The sequence below is a fragment of the Carcharhinus amblyrhynchos genome, chromosome 8 (assembly GCF_965287045.1).
Source record: "Carcharhinus amblyrhynchos chromosome 8, sCarAmb.v2.hapA, whole genome shotgun sequence".
NCBI lineage: Eukaryota > Metazoa > Chordata > Chondrichthyes > Carcharhiniformes > Carcharhinidae > Carcharhinus > Carcharhinus amblyrhynchos.
This window is the reverse complement of record NC_137331.1, coordinates 45,195,612-45,211,762: the sequence shown is the minus strand read 5'-3', so window position 1 is coordinate 45,211,762 and position 16,151 is coordinate 45,195,612. Positions and strand designations below refer to the sequence as shown.

The window sequence follows — 16,151 nt, the reverse complement described above, 5'->3', positions numbered from 1 at the left end:
CATCAGACTTTTGAATGGACTTACCTCATACTAAGTTGATCTTTCTCTACACTCTAGCTGTGACTGTGACACTATGTTCTGCACTGTCTCCTTTTCTTCTCTATGAATGGTATGCTTTGTCTGTATAGCGGCCAAGAAACAATATTTTTCACTGTATGCTAATACATGTGACAACAAATCAAAAGAGGCAGGCAAAGAACAAAACAATTGATAACTAAAGTCAAACTGCTCAGAAGACTACCAAATGAATGCCAACGTAGATAACTGAATAGAAGAAAAATGAGATATTCGTTGACATACATACTCTAGCAATAATATCAACATGGCTGAAGAGTGAAGTGGGCTTAAGGGGCTGATTGGCCTACTCCTGTTCCTATGTTCCTAGTAAAGTTGAAGAAATCTAGGTTCACATTGGATAGCTTAGTCTAAAATAGCAAATCATAAATAAGTGGAGGTGAAAGATTTTCTGATGCAATTTGTAGAAAAGCAGGGTAGTCCTCCTGACGTAAAAACAGAAAATGCTGGGTGAACTCAGCAGGTCTGGCAGCATCTGTGGAGAGACAAATAGAGTTAATGTTTTGGCTCTAAAGTGACCCTTCTATAGAACTCAGTCCGCCTGATGTCCTGACCAACACTTATTCCTCCACCAACATCATGCAAACTGGTCTCATTGTGCAGTTTCAATCCTGCATTTGCCTGTACCACAACAATTATGGTGCCTAAAAATAATAGGCTGCAAAATTCTTTGGGATGTCCTGAGAACATGAAGGATCATATGTAAATGCAAATCCATCAATAGAGTAAGGGTGGGTAGGAGTCCAGATAAAGTGATACAATGATCTGGTCATTAAAGTTTGACTACCTCCATTTTGTTTATCAGTTTGCAAGAAAAGCATTCAAAACCTGGAGGTGATTTAGGAAAAGGGTATGAGGTCAGAATATTGAGTTACATGTGTGGGAAAAAGAGGAAAATTGGAATTTTCTGTTTTGAGTAAGTGTGGAGTTTTACTTCAAATTGATCTGTGACAGCAGGACAAGGGTTCAATCATAAAATAATAGAAGGCAAATGTAATAGTGATGTGAGGAGGTTCACTATTTTTCAGTGTAAACTGAATAGCATGTACAGCACACTGAGTTTGCAGAAGCTCTTTTCAAGAATAATGTAGTTGGTCTTACTCCTCTGCACTTTCCCCAAAACTTGCAATTTTTCTCCTTCAAATATTTATCCAGTTCCCTTTTGAAAACTACCATTCTGCTTGTATCTGTCACCCTATCAGATAATGCATTCCAGATCATCACAATTTGCTGCCTAAAATAAACCTCCTGCTTAAAACCCAAAAGGTGAGAAGGATTGTGAGACCCTGCTTTCACAGTTTGTGTTCATACTGAAAATTGAGATCAAGCGTGCTTTTGCCCTCTGACTCTTCTGCCAATTACCCCAAATCTGTGCCTTCTGATTACTGACCCTTCAGTCACTGAAAACAGTTTCTCTTTACCTACAGTATCTAAGCCTCTACTACTTCTCGGCCTTTTGGCTAAGATCAAGTGTAGTATCGACATGCTGTACTTGGTTGAAGTCATTACGTTACACTTTAGCTTCATTTGCCGTAATTTTTAAAAGCAGCATCTCGGCCTTTTGGCTAAGATGCAAATGAGATCAAGCCTTGGAGGAGATGCAATGCCTACTCCAATCAGCTTGGATCAGGAATGTCTCAACTTGTTGAGACTCTGAATTGGGCTTGATTGAATTGGAATAAAAACAAATCTAAGCCGCTACTGTAAAAGAACAATCCCAGTTTCTCCACATAAATGTAATCCCTCATTGCTGAAATCATTGATTAATCATTGTCCAAAGTGCTTTACAACCAATTAAGTAGTTTTGAAGTGCAGACATTGTCATAACGCAAGAGATGATGTGACAGCCAGTCTATGAATAGAAAGATCCCAAACAGTAAAAAGACCATCTGTGCTGTAAATGATGAAATAAATGCAAAATAACATGGATCCTGGAGATCCAAAATAAAAACAAAGTTCTGTAAACTCAGCCATTCTGGCGGCATGTATGAAAGAGAATTCTCCCGAGCCCCCACCGGTGTGTTAGAGGACGAAAATCGGAAAGGTTTCACACTGACATGTTTACAATGGGATCTTCCAATGGTTCCCACAATGGCAGGTCGGAAAACCCACCAGAGGCTGGCATGAACCTCATTTGCATCCTGTTAATTGGATGCAAGTGAGGGCCAAAACCTCCATGCCAGAGGTGCTCTAAGGAAAACATGTCGGTGTGAAACGTGTTGGGACTCATCAGCGCAATGCCTGGAACTGCATTCGGGATTCAGCATGGAGGCCACCCGTAACCCTGAACCCTGGAACACCGTAGCACGGGGTGAAGTGGACCTTCCAGATTAGGTATCTTAAAAGGTGTCTATCTTTCAGAATGTTATTGAGAATCCATCTTCATTCTCAGTGCTCCTAGAAATCACTCTCCATTTTCAGGAGTCAACCTTCTATCTTCAGTGGTGGGTAAATGAAGTTGGACGTCTTTTCAATATGGCACCTGGATACGACAGCAGGCTGCACACCAGGGTCTGTTCCATAACTGTATATGGCGTGAAACACCCAGGTTCATGAGTAATTTGCCAGAGTCAGAAGATTGTGTTTTTTCCCACTGGCTGCCACAGTATGAAACACTCCCCAATCTTGCACCCATCACAAAACTTGGTCTCAAAATGGGAGAACTCAGCCCAATGTTTTGAGCCCGATATGATTGTTCTTTGGTTATTTGTTTCTCTCTCCACAGATGCTGCCAGACTGGCTGTGCTTTTCCAATCTTTTCTGTTCTTATTCTTGGTTTTAATGATACTGATTCTTCAAATATTGCTAACTATATCTTTTTACACTCATCTGAGAGGGCAGACAGGACATCAGTCCACAGTCTCATTCAAAAGATGGTTAGACAAGACTAGTAATCCAGAGACCCAGGTTAATGCTGTCTGGATTTATGCAAATGGGTTCAAAACTCAGCACAGCAGCTGGTGAAATTTGAATTTGGTTAATTAATTTGGAATATAAAGCTAGTCTCAGTAATGCTGAATAGGAAACTATCATTGATTGTTGTAAAACCCAACTGGTTCATTAATATCCTCCGGGAATAAAATCTGCCATCCTTACCTGGTCTAGTCGACATGTGACTTCAGACCCACAGCAGTGTGGTTGACTCTCCGTTCCTATTGAAATGGCCAAAGATGTTCAGCCCAGAGTTTAAATAAATAAATGGGTTCCCTTAAAGGTCCCTGTCTAATCAGGCTAATTTGTGACATCACGTCTGGGTACAAGTCCATTTTGTCCGGACAGTGAATAAACCCTATTCATGAACATGGTTTCCAACCGAAACTTTAACTAATAGATCTTGCATATTTCCAAGGTTCAGTTATTTTTTCGAATGTCCTTTTACTGTGATGCCTAACAGTAAATTACTCTCGGCCAAAATGAGCAATATTCCTTAAAATCAATATTACATTCAAAATATCGGCATATGTGTTTTACAATCATAATTACTCATTTGAATCAATTACTCAACTCGTGTAAATTGCTTCTGAGCTCAAACTTATTTTAAAAATCATTTAACTGAATGCCGCTAGTTTGTCAGTGCCTTAATATCTAATGGTTCAAAAATTTTACCTCCCCATTAGAGGTACCGCTTACATCATCTCTAACTATTGCACCAATGGCCTTCTTGATAAACAATGCTACCCCTTCGCCATTACCTAGTTTCCTATTTTTCATGAATGTTTTATACCCTCAATTTCAAACTTACAGGCATGTCTCTCTCTAATGGCGATCAGATCATAGCTATTTACTTCAGTGTGCGTGGGCAATTGATTTACTTATGAATGCTGTGCACATTCAGATATTGAGCCTTTTAGTTTTGTCTTTTTGTTATGCTTGGAATGCCTAATCTTGAGTGTTGATGTATTCTTGGGTTTTTCTCTCTGTCCTTTCCTGCCATTCTCTGACTTTCATTTCCCATGTTCCTCTCCTGCCTTTACTCTATCCCTTGATTTGCTACTTCCATTACCTTGTACCATTAAGAACAAAATATGGAATTTCTTTGATTTAGTCTGGGTCATCTGGGGTTTTTCAGTCCTGTGAATAATTATGATATTTGAAAAATTCTTGATGGGAATGAGAGCAGCACATTTGCTGAATATGCCTGATGATGAAAGGCAGAAGTGTTATCTCACTGGTGTTGGTGATTCATTCTGGGTATATGTTAAGGTAGACGTAATTTCTATTGCTTTTTGATCTGCCAGCTGATGGATGGCACTCTTTTATGAAATGTCCATCCTTGGCAAATTGTACAACTGTTGGAGCTGCTAAACTTCAGCTGTCGTAAACATTGAGATTGTTCCAGGACTTTAAGGAACTGGACATAATCAGGGACTAGAAAAGACTGGCACCATGTAGTTTTGAGAATGAAGCTGCCCATTAGTAATCTGTGTCAGTGGTTAGAATTTACGTCTTTCAATGTGATATAGCATTACTGCGTTATTAGCCTTGTTTACGCTTTGCTCTGAATTGCATGATTCATAAACTTGCAGCATCCTTCAGTGAATGTTATTGTGGTTTTGTGGTTCTTTCTGCAACTGTCAATATTCTTCCCACAGCACGTAGTTTTCTGCAGTGTATTTTGTACTTTAAATTGTAGCTAGTTTATGCAATAAAAAAACTGATGGACATTGAAGAAAACTAAAGTTTGCAATTCTGGCATCAGACAAACTGCTTGATCACTGCAATTGAACTTTTTCATGCAGTTTTGTTCTCTCACATTATTTGTCTTTTACATCATTGTGTTCTACAGGGAAGTTTTTGGGTTATGAATCCACCTGCAAATAGAGTATTAAATTAAAAGCTGATGTGTTCAGAGTGGCTAAAAATAGTGGGCAATTAGAAGAGTGGGAAAGATTAAAAAAAACAACAAAGAATGACTAAGAAAGCGATAAAGAAAGGAAAGATAGAGTATGAAGCTAAACTAGATCTAAATATAAAAAATGATAGTAAAAGTTTTTACAAATATATAAAGAAGAGGAGACTGGCTAAGGTGAATGTTGGACCCTTGGAGGACGAGAGGGGGGATTTAGTGGTGGGTAATGAGGAAATGGCTGAGGCTTTAAATAAGTTTTTTGTGTCGGTCTTCACGGAGGAGGACACAAATAGCTTGCCGAATATTAAAAATAGAAGGATGGTAGGAGATGAGGTCTTTAGTGCAATTACTGTCACTAGAGAGGTAGTGCTTGATAGACTGATGGGACTAAAGGTAGACAAGTCCGCGGGACCGGATGGAATGCATCCCAGGTTTCTGAAAGAAATGGCAGAGGTGATAGCGGATGCCTTAGTAAGCATTTATCAAAATTCGCTGGACTCTGGGGAAGTGCCGGAAGATTGGAAAATGGCTAATGTTACGCCGCTGTTTAAAAAAGGTAGCAGACAAAAGGCAGGGAATTATAGGTCGGTTAGCTTAACGTCTGTAGTTGGAAAACTGCTAGAATCCATCATTAAAGAAGAAATAGCAAGACACCTAGAAGAGAATGGTTTGATCAAGCAGATGCAGCACGGATTCGTGAAGGGGAAGTCGTGTTTAATGAATTTATTGGATTTCTATGAGGATGTGACTAGTGCGGTAGACAGAGGGGAACCAGTGGGTGTGGTGTTTTTAGATTTCCAGAAGGTGTTTGATAAGGTGCCTCACAAAAGGTTAGAGTGCATGGAGTTGGGGGTAAGGTGCTAGCGTGGATTGAGGAGTGGTTGTCTAACAGGAAGCAGAGAGTTGGAATCAATGGGTGCTATCCTGGTTGGCAGTTGGTGACTAGTGGAGTGCCGCAGGGATTGGTGCTGGGGCCGCAACTGTTTACCATTTACATAGATGATCTGGAGGAGGGGGCTGAGTGTAGGGTAACAAAGTTTGCTGATGACACGAAGATGAGTGGAAAGGCGAATTGCGTGGAAGGCACGGAAAGTCTGCAGAGAGATCTGGACATGCTGAGTGAGTGGGCGAGGACCTGGCAGTTGGAGTATAACGTTAGCAAATGTGAGGTTGTCCACTTCGGTAGAAATAATAGTAGGAGGGATTATTACTTAAAGGGCAAAAAGCTGCAGCATGCTACGGTGCAGAGGGACCTAGGGGTCCTTGTGCATGAATCGCAAAAACCCAGTCTGCAGGTGCAGCAGGTGATTAAGAAGGTAAATGGAATGTTGGCCTTTATAGCGAGGGGGATAGAATATAAAAGCAGGGAGGTCTTGCTGCAACTGTACAGGGCACTGGTGAGGCCACAACTGGAGTACTGTGTGCAGTTTTGGTCATCGCATTTGCGAAAGGATATATTGGCCTTGGAGGGAGTGCAGAGAAGGTTCACCAGGCTGATACCGGAGATGAGGGAGTTAGCCTGTGAAGAGAGATTGAATAGTCTGGGTCTGTACTCGTTAGAATTTAGAAGGCTGAGGGGGGAATCTTATAGAGATCTATAAGATAATGAAGGGGCTAGATAGGGTAGAGGTAGAGAGATTCTTCCCACTTAGAAAGGATAGCAGAACTAGAGGGCACAGCCTCAAAATTAGTGGGGGGGCAGTTTAGATCAGAGTTGAGGAGGAACTTCTTCACTCAAAGGGTGGTGAGTCTCTGGAATTCTCTGCCCATTGAAATGGTAGAGGCTACCTCGCTGAATATATTTAAGTCACGGGTAGATAGATTTCTGATAGACAAGGGAATTAAGGGTTATGGGGAGAAAGCAGGAAAGTGGAACTGATCCACTTCAGATCAGCCATTATCTTGTTGAATGGTAGGGTAGGCTCGAAGGGCTAGATGGCCTACTCCTGCTCCTATTTCTTATGTTCTTACGTTCTTATGTAGAGTAAGTACATTGTGTTTTAAAATTGAGCTTCTCACCCCTTACTGAGGTAAGCCATTCTGATGGGGTTTTAGCATGAGATCGGGAAGACAGTATTGTCTTTAGTCTTTTCATATACCTCTGCCAGCACTCAGACTCAAATCTAACTTCTCAGGCAGAGATATTTGGCAGTATTTAATAGATGCTGGCAAATTTTCCTTCATTGTAGTAAAACAAAGACCTTGGTGATAACACATGAAGTCTCACAACACCAGGTTAAAGGACTTTAAACTGCTGTTGTGAGACTTCTACATAGAACATTACAGCACAGTACAGGTCCTTCGGTCCTCAATGTTGCGCCAAGTGAAACGAATCTAAAGCCTATCTTTAAAAGAAAAATCAGTGTTGCAGTGACAGACCTGTACCCACCTGTACTGTACCCCAGTGTTATACAGTGACAGACCTATACCCACCAGTACTGTACCCCAGAGTTGTACAGTGACAGACCCATCCCCACCAGTACCATACCCCAGCGTTATACAGCGACAGAGCCGTCCCCACTTAACCTCAGTCCAACGCCGGCATCTCCACATCATGGATGACACATGAAGCATGACGTGAAAATGAAACATTAGGATACCAAGGTGTGAGTGGCAAAATCCATTAACAGCAGGTTACTGATACAGAGAAGGAACAAAAATGCTTGTATTTAGCATTAATTCAAACCTTCTATGTATCGATTTTGTTAATGTGACTGTAATAAACATTAATTACATGAGTATTCTGGATAGATGAGATCAAATGGGTTAAACCTTAGAGTTTCTTTTTTCCACCTTAACTCATTTTGTGACCCTGAAAAAGATGAAAGGAAGGAATGAGGGAGTGGGAAGCGAGAACAGAGCCAGTTTTGGGAGGGGACTAACTTATCCTTTAGTCTGGGTGAGCTGGCATATTGCTTATTTTGTTCTATTTTCCTTTGTGCTTTCTTTGGTAAGCAGAACAAAATCCTGAAGGTAGGACAACACTTTATGTCATTTGTTTTGAGAACTGTACGCACTATTTTGAACACAAAATGGTTCTTATAACATTAACTTGAGTTTTAAATCACTTGGATTTGTTTATGGAGTTACACTGCACACAGCTAAACCTACAGTATTCCCTGAAACCCTCCCCCATTAATTTATAACAACACTGATCTATTGTGCTGAATGTGTAATTATTGCGAAACTGAAATTAAATGTAATTCACAAATAGATTCGTGTCTTCCAAACTGGGCAATATCCTCTCCGCATCATTTAGTATCTTAGAAACAGCTATATTGAGGTTGAAAGTGAACTTCTAAAAACATAATTTAAACAAAAGATACCCCTGCATCTTGATAGAATAGCATTTATTTATGTTAGTTTAAAGCAAAATGTAGTCATAATGATTTGTTGTGATATACATAACGAAGCTGAAAATTGTCCTAGCAATTGATGAAGTGTTTAGTTCTCTTCCCTTAGGGCTCTCAAGTGGCTGTAATTTCATTGGACGAGACTCATCAGATGTTTGTGCCCAGGCTTTTCCTGGTTTGAGTGTTTCGCTGGTCTTCATTGGGTATTTCGTAAGATGAAGCTATTTACCATTTATATAGATGATCTGGAGGAGGGAACCGAGTGTAGGGTGTCGAAATTTGCTGATGACACCAAAATTGGGGGAAAGGCAAATTGTGCGGAGGGTGTGGAGAGTCTGCAGAAGAATCTAGATAGGCTGGGCGAATGGGCCAGGAAATGGCAAATGGAATTTAATGTTGGCAAGTGTGAGGTGGTCCACTTTGGTAGGAAGAATGGTAGGAAGGACTATTACTTACGTGGCGAAAAACTGCAGCAGGCGACGGTGCAGAGGGACCTCGGGGTCCTTGTGCATGAGTCGCAAAAACCCAGCCTGCAGGTGCAGCAGGTGGTCAGGAAGGCGAATGGGATGCTGGCCTTCATAGCGAGGGGGATTGAATATAAAAGTAGGGAGGTCTTGCTGCAGCTGTATAGGGCATTGGTGAGGCCGCAGCTGGAGTACTGTGTGCAGTTTTGGGCGCCGCACCTGCGCAAGGATATTTTGGCCTTGGAGGGAGTGCAGAGGAGGTTTACTAGGCTGATACCGGAGCTGAGGGGGTTGAGCTATGAGGAGAGGCTGAATAAACTAGGCTTGTACTCGTTAGAGTTTAGAAGAATGAGGGGAGATCTCATTGAGACGTATAAGATGATGAATGGGATGGATAGGATAGAGGTGGAGAGACTCTTCCCGCTCAAAAAAGACAGTAGGACTAGGGGGCACAGCCTCAAGATAAAGGGGGGGCGGTTTAGAACGGAGTTGAGGAGGAACTTCTTCACTCAAAGGGTGGTGAATCTCTGGAATTCTCTGCCCGTTGAAGTGGTGGAGGCTGCCTCGCTAAATATTTTTAAGAAGCGGGTTGATGGGTTTTTGATAAGAGAGGGGATTAAGGGTTATGGGGAGAGGGCGGGAAAGTGGAACTGAGCCACGACAGATCAGCCATGATCTTATTGAATGGCGGGGCAGGCTCGAAGGGCCAGATGGCCTACTCCTGCTCCTATTTCTTATGTTCTTATGAAAGGAAAGTTAGCCTAGGGACAGTCATTTGTCATATTGCTCAATTGTGCTAGTACTCAGAAGACTTAGAAGCTTAGTGGCATTCTTTTTATAAAATACAATAACTCTGTTTATTTTGAACTAAGTTTGCCCCATTTGGGCTTGTTAGAAAATTGTGTGTGCCATACATGTATGGGGGGGAGACTCTTTCTGGTCTGATCCTGATTGGCTGCTTTGTAGCTACCTGCTTCTCCAACAATTGCATCTTACTGCCTGCAGTGCAAGAGTTGGTCTCCTGTCTTTGCGACTGAGCATCCTCTGATCAATTTGCATCTAAAACAATGTTTCCTTCCTCCCACAACAACTGCATTGTTTGTCCTGTGCTCTAAACCACTGTGTACAGCCTCACTAGAAACTGTTCAACAGCATTTCTTGCTAAGATGATTTGTCTATTTTGTATGCATAAAGGATGTAAAATGATAAATTATTTTATTTTCAACTCATGACTATTTTTGTCAGAAATTATGCTTTATAAAAAGTAATTATGCTCACTATTGTTGTAGAAAATTCTGAGCTGATGACTTTTGAAGTTTAGAATCCATGTTGTTCCTGAGTTCAAGGCCATCTCGTGCCCCCAGTGCTGCAATGTAGTAGGCTCGTGCTGATGAACTCGTTATTGGTATAATAATTCAAGCAAGCTTTCAGAAAACAATTAAGTAGACGAGTACTTGAAATCGGCTCCCTTTGTCAGTATAATTTTATTAATGGATCCTTTTTTTTCTAATTCTAGTTAAAATGTATGCTATCTAAATGCTTTTTCCTGAGAGTTTAATCATATTGCAATATTCGGTCAATAAAGGATTCAAAAGGGATGCTTTGTTCCATGCAGTACTGTTCTTTGCTGTGATTGCCTGGAAGTTTAGCAGCACTAACTAAGTGAAACAACACGGAGTGGCCCACCAGACAAAACAGGAAAGGATGCAGGAAGTGCTGCCCACCAGCTTTGTGCTACAGATCTTGATCTATATTTCATAAGAAGTGACTCCTGCAGCAGGAAAATGTATAAAGTACAGTCATTAGTAATTTCATGCCATTTGAACAACCAGCTAGACTTGTACAGTTTTATAATATGAGCAAAGATTGAGAAGCATTAGACAGAGCGGAACAGTTGGAACAATGTAAATCCCACAAGGAAGTTATAAGGCTTGTGAATGTAGAGAGCAGGCAGTTGATGGTGATCCTGTCAGCCATGCGGAGTTGGGAGAGAAAGGGATCAGGGTTGTACAGAAGGCCCATATCAGAAGGTCAGAGACTGTGGATTAGGGTGGCAGGCGGACAAAACAGTTGAGCATTTGTAAATTAGAGTATTTTGACTCAATGTGTTGTTGACAGGGAGCCAGTAGAGGATGTGGAATGCTGAGGAGGTGGGTTCTGTGAGGCAGGGTGTGGACAGCAGACTTTGAGGGAGTTCATAAGGCTGACAAGAAGGGCATTTGAGAAATCAAGTCTGGGCCAACTGTAGAATTGAAGCATGAATGAAATTATTTTTTAGTATCACAGATATTAAGATTGGATTAATATTTATTCCAAAAATGAGTGAAAGCACTTCCTAAAGCCCAATGAAAGTAAAGAAATCTTTTTTTAAATTTGTTTGGGGGATTGAGTATTGCTGATAAGGCCAACATTTAATGCTCATCTCTAATTAATCTTAAAAAGGTTATGGTGAGCCACCACCTTGAACTGCTGCAGAAACCTGGTGAATTTTAAAATGAAATCTGTAAATAATCAAATCATTTAAAATGCAAAAGCAAGGCATAGTATTAAGTCTAGTATTTAATGAGAGCTTGTGTGATTTCTATGGTAAACCCAGGACTGGGTTATGGGTCATGAGACTGCAGCTTCAGATAAGGGTAAATGTTGGGATGATATTTCCAGAGTGTAGGACCAGAGGTCACGATCACAGAATAAGGGGATGCTCATTTAAGACTGATTTGAGGAGGAATTTCTTCTGAGTGGTGAATCTTTGGAATTCTTTACCTCAGGAAGCTTTGGAGGCCAGTTTCTTGAACATTTTCTTTCAAGGCTGAGAGTGATAGATTTTTATCAGTCAGGGCATTAAGGGTTACAGAGAAAAAGCAGGAAAGTGGTCTTAGTGAGTTTTAGATCAGCCATGATATTATTAAATGGGTCAAAGGGCCGAATGGCCGATTCCTGTTCCTTTTTTTATGCAAAGGGTTAACAAAATTGTGAGGCAGAATGATTTAGAACTGTGATGTTAAATGTGGTACTGGTATGAAAGGAATTTACACTTTGCAGGGAGTGGGAGCATTGGATAGTGCACCATTGAAGATCTAGATGTTAATTCCTTGCAGCAGTGTTGTGCACATCTGGCTTTTGTGATTTAACAAGATTTAACGGATTTGAAAATGGCAATTGCCACACAGATATTGTGGGTGTGTGGCTTGGAAATATTTGGCAGGTCAGGCACCCTCTGGAGAGAGAAACAAGAATAACTTTCACAGTGTTTCTGACAAAGAGTTACTGACCTAAAACATTAATTCTGTTTCTTTTTTCACCAGTTGCTAACAGACCTCCTGAGTATTTAGCATTTTCTGTGTTTGTCAGATTTGAAGCATTCACAATCCTCTTGCTCAAGTAAGAGAAAATAGATCATTAATATGACTATCATGCTTTTAATTTTCATCACCTAATATTATTATACAGCATTGAAAATTGTCTTGCCATTGGTTATCCATTACTTGAGCATTTGATCACCCTCCTGTTAGAGCAACCGTTGATGACATACTGAATTTGTAAGATGGTTTGTAACGCCTATTGATAAGCAGCAGATCCATGATTACTCCCGCTATGATTACCGTGATTCCATCTGTGTGACTACAGCAAACTAATTTTTATGTGAAATAAACCTTCATAACACGTATCTGAACTTCATTCTGTGAAGCATACTTGTGCATGTTCTTATCAATCTGTGTATGCACCGAGGGATGTTTTGTGCTTTTATTTTATTATGATGCCTTACTCAACCTATTAAATATACCGAGCAGTTTTAAATTAAGATGCATGCCCCACTATTGCTGGTACTGTGGTTTGTGTTTACTTTAGTTTCATTGCAATTTTGATAAGTTTCATTTACCATCGAATGCTGGAAATGTACTTGCAAGATCACCAATATAATTTTTATGTAAAATGCATTATTACTGATATGAACATCAGAGATGGCTTGGCCTTTCAAATAGTTATATGCCTGACTCTCAGTAACTACTGAGGGAGAGTTTTGGTCCCAAGAATGGAGCTGAGGTGAGAGGGACAATAGCTTGTTGACTGTTTTTGAGAAAATCGTATATTTCAAAACTATATTCTTTTAAAATATGGAAAGAAAGTGCATTATTTGGATGCTGAGTTGTTTTACATAGGATCACAAGTTCACTGGGAGCAAGCCTGCCTGCTTGCCAAAAAATGAGTGTTTGAAAAAAATTCACCTGACCAACGTGGAAGAACTGTTTGTTCATTTTGAACTGCAATCACTTTAATTGGTAGGGGGAGAACTGGCATATGCTAGTGATTTACTGGAAACCACATAACAGACAAGCTTTTGACCTGTTGTTTTTGAGAACAATGTACTTGAGTAAGTTGAGAAGTAAGGCTCCCTAACTTGCTCTCTGTCTGCCTTGCCTGAAATTTCATGTGTGGTTATCAAGCTGCTGCCAGAGAATCTTCATTTGAGTATAAGTGGCCTGCAGTTGGAAACCTGGTAAAAAAAAAATTGATCTCGCTCTACGTTCTCCTCCATACTAAAGAGCTACTGGTGAAAATCTCCAGATATCCACCGAGTACAGGCCTCTTTTCACACGAGGGAGCTCCAGATCAACAGCATTAAAACCCTGCAAACTTTATCCTTTGTCATAAAGCCTACCTTCCAAAACCCATTTCTGCAGAGACCTTGGCCGAAATTTTACTGGCACACCTGCTCCAGAAAAAGCTTGCAAAACGACATTCTTCATTGGACTCGGGCGGGAGCTTACAAGCCTCGGACGGGACGAGGCAGTAAAATTCCAGCACTTATTTGTATGTTTGTACATGCATGTGTGTGTGCGCTGGAGTTTTTTTTTTAAAAAGGGTTAGATGGTTATACTTCCAGACTACATTTGCATGTGCACCAGTTCTTGCAACTTGGTTTTGTTTTTAAATCAGTCAATTCCGAGTTTATTAAAAGAAGCCTGGAAGTTTCTTTTGTTCTGGGTCTAGCGGTAGGAAAGGCAGGTAATTGACCATTTTGGTAAGCAGCTTAAACTTTTAAACAAATAGCGTGACTTATGAGGCTAGAGAAACTACACACTCCTCCCATCTTAGTTGTAATACTGTATCTTAGTTTTTCAGCTGAGCAACATTTCAGTCTTGAGATATTATTGATGAATTAACAACTATCATTGCTTAATTTTGGAGAAGGAGCAAACAGTAGTGAAAAATTAATTATGGCAAAATGTTTGTGAATATCAATAACTTGTTTGGTGTATTTGTATACCTAACACTTAAGTGTAACAAACATATTGTTGATCTAATAGATCTAAACCAGAAATGAACTGCTTTCAGTAGCACAGTGAGTGTCTTGATTACCCCTCACTCAGCATACAGATTGAAACCTTATTCCTGACATTTGTTTACATGTAATTTATACAGAAATAATTATTTATTTTCTCTCTGAAAGGAAATAGGAAACAATTCATAGATTTAATTCCAGACAGTGATCGATTTTAAGAGGAAGTAGGAGAAAATCCATTTGACCCAAAGTGGCCACAGACCAGTATTTAGTTCATTAATCTAAGAAACTTCTAAAGATTCTAAACATCACTTCTAAAGGTTCAGGCGTGACATGCCTAGCACTAATGCCGTAACCCACTACGGCTCCCCATGCAATTTATATATTTCGTCTTGTACTTGCTTGATTTTAAGCTCATCATATTTCATGCTAATTGTTTAGGTATTTAAATGAATTACATGTTAACATTAATTCATAATATTAAAAACAGTAGAAAGGAAGACCATCAGACAGTTCGTATCAGTTCGAAGAATGGCAAGATCAAGCACGAGTTCAGGGATAATGCCTGTTCTTGTCAGTTCAGATTTTATGTGTCTTGTGGGAACCATGAATTGGATTCAGTTTGAATTTGAGTTGGGTTTTGGAGCAAGCGAGGAGGTGGATTAGGCTTCCCTGTCCACCCTGTGCATTGGCTTTGTAACTCTGAGAAATGAATATGTTTTAAAAATCAGATGAAAGGAGTGACGTAACGGAAGACATACAGGCAGTCAACATCCAGTTTGTATCCCCAGAGCAACTCCTTCTGACAGATATCAGAGTGTGACATTACATGAAAACAGGTGGTTGGTAGATTGTTTATCTTTAAAACTTATTATTTGACAAACCTTTGTGGAGCAGGCCTGTGGGACACACCTGTATGCAGGAGCACATGAAAAAGAGAGCGAGGCCCAGGGTTTTTGCTCGTCTTCAGAGAGCAGAGCGAATCAGACCTGACCTACTTGGGAGCTGGCTGAATTTCCAAAACATGTAACATCACAGGAAAACTGTAAATTCATTGGCTGCTGAGAAACAGCTGTTGGAGAGTGTCTTTAAATAGTTAAAAATGAGAGAAATGCATTATTTTTAAAGTAGTGACTTTGATTTTAGTGACAAACGTAAGAGGGAAGTAAGGCTCAGTCAAGATCAAGTAAAATTAAGTAATGTAAATAAGTCAAATTGAAGTTAACATAAATGAAGTAAAGTTTAGGTTTGGCAGGGCAACTCTGAATCATAGATTACTACAGTGCAGAAGAGGTGCTTCAGCCCATCAAGTCTGCACCAAAGCACGAAAGGCCCTGACCTGCCCATCCTAATCCCATTTGCCAGCACTTGGCCTGTAGCCTTGAATGTTATAGTGTGCCAAGTACTCATCCAGGTACTTTTTAAAGGATGTAAGGCATCCCGCGTCCATCACCCTCCCAGGCAGTGCATTCCAGACTGTTACCACCCTCTGAGTAAATGTCTTTCCTCAAATCCCCCCAAACCTCCCACCCCTCACTTTTAACTTGTGCGCCCTAATAACTGACCCTTCAACAATGGGGAACAATTGCTCCCTATCCACTCTGTCCATGCCCCTCATAACCTTGAACATGTCATTCAGGTTGCCCCTCGCTCAACCATGTCTCTGTGATGACTATTATATCAAAATTATGTCGATCCTTGCCCTTAACTCATCCCTTTTACCTTTAATACTCCCTTGAAGTTTCCCTTCAAACTTACTACTGCTGTATTTGCTCTGTCCTGTCTATGACACTTTCTGCCACTTGCATGCTCCTGAGTGCATCTAACTGCTGCTCCAACCAAACCACATGGTCTAGAGTAAGTGCTATTGGATACACTTCCTGCAGATGTAGCCATCTGGAACGCTGGAAGCATCATGGCTCTCCCACATCTCCCAGATCACTGCACCCTGTTGATTGACATTTCTTGTGATAATTAATCAATCACATCAAAATAACTAATTATTACATTTAACTCGGTCATGTGGAATGCGCATCTTAATAGTATTGAGTCCATAGAATCCCTACAGTGCAGAACGGAGGCCATTCAGTCTATTGATCCTGCACTGACAACAATCCCACCCAGAT

General features: G+C 40.5%; 1 protein-coding gene and 1 non-coding gene across 5 annotated transcripts in view; both read left to right on the top strand.

Annotated features, from left to right (window-relative positions):
- bbs9 (Bardet-Biedl syndrome 9) overlaps nt 1-16,151 on the top strand; it is a 387,401-nt gene that overhangs the window by 93,775 nt on the left and 277,475 nt on the right. For 3 of the 4 annotated variants that reach the window (XM_080193989.1, XM_080193987.1, XM_080193990.1), the window contains exon 15: nt 7,883-7,897. The exons of the other annotated variant lie outside the window; for it this stretch is intronic. In XM_080193989.1, the coding sequence (XP_080050115.1) occupies nt 7,883-7,897 (15 nt within the window). The remainder of the gene's footprint in view (nt 1-7,882; nt 7,898-16,151) is intronic. 4 annotated transcript variants of the gene reach the window in all.
- Nucleotides 1,516-1,707, top strand: LOC145347170 (U2 spliceosomal RNA). The gene has a single exon (XR_013887814.1). It is a non-coding gene; the product is annotated as a U2 spliceosomal RNA (small nuclear RNA).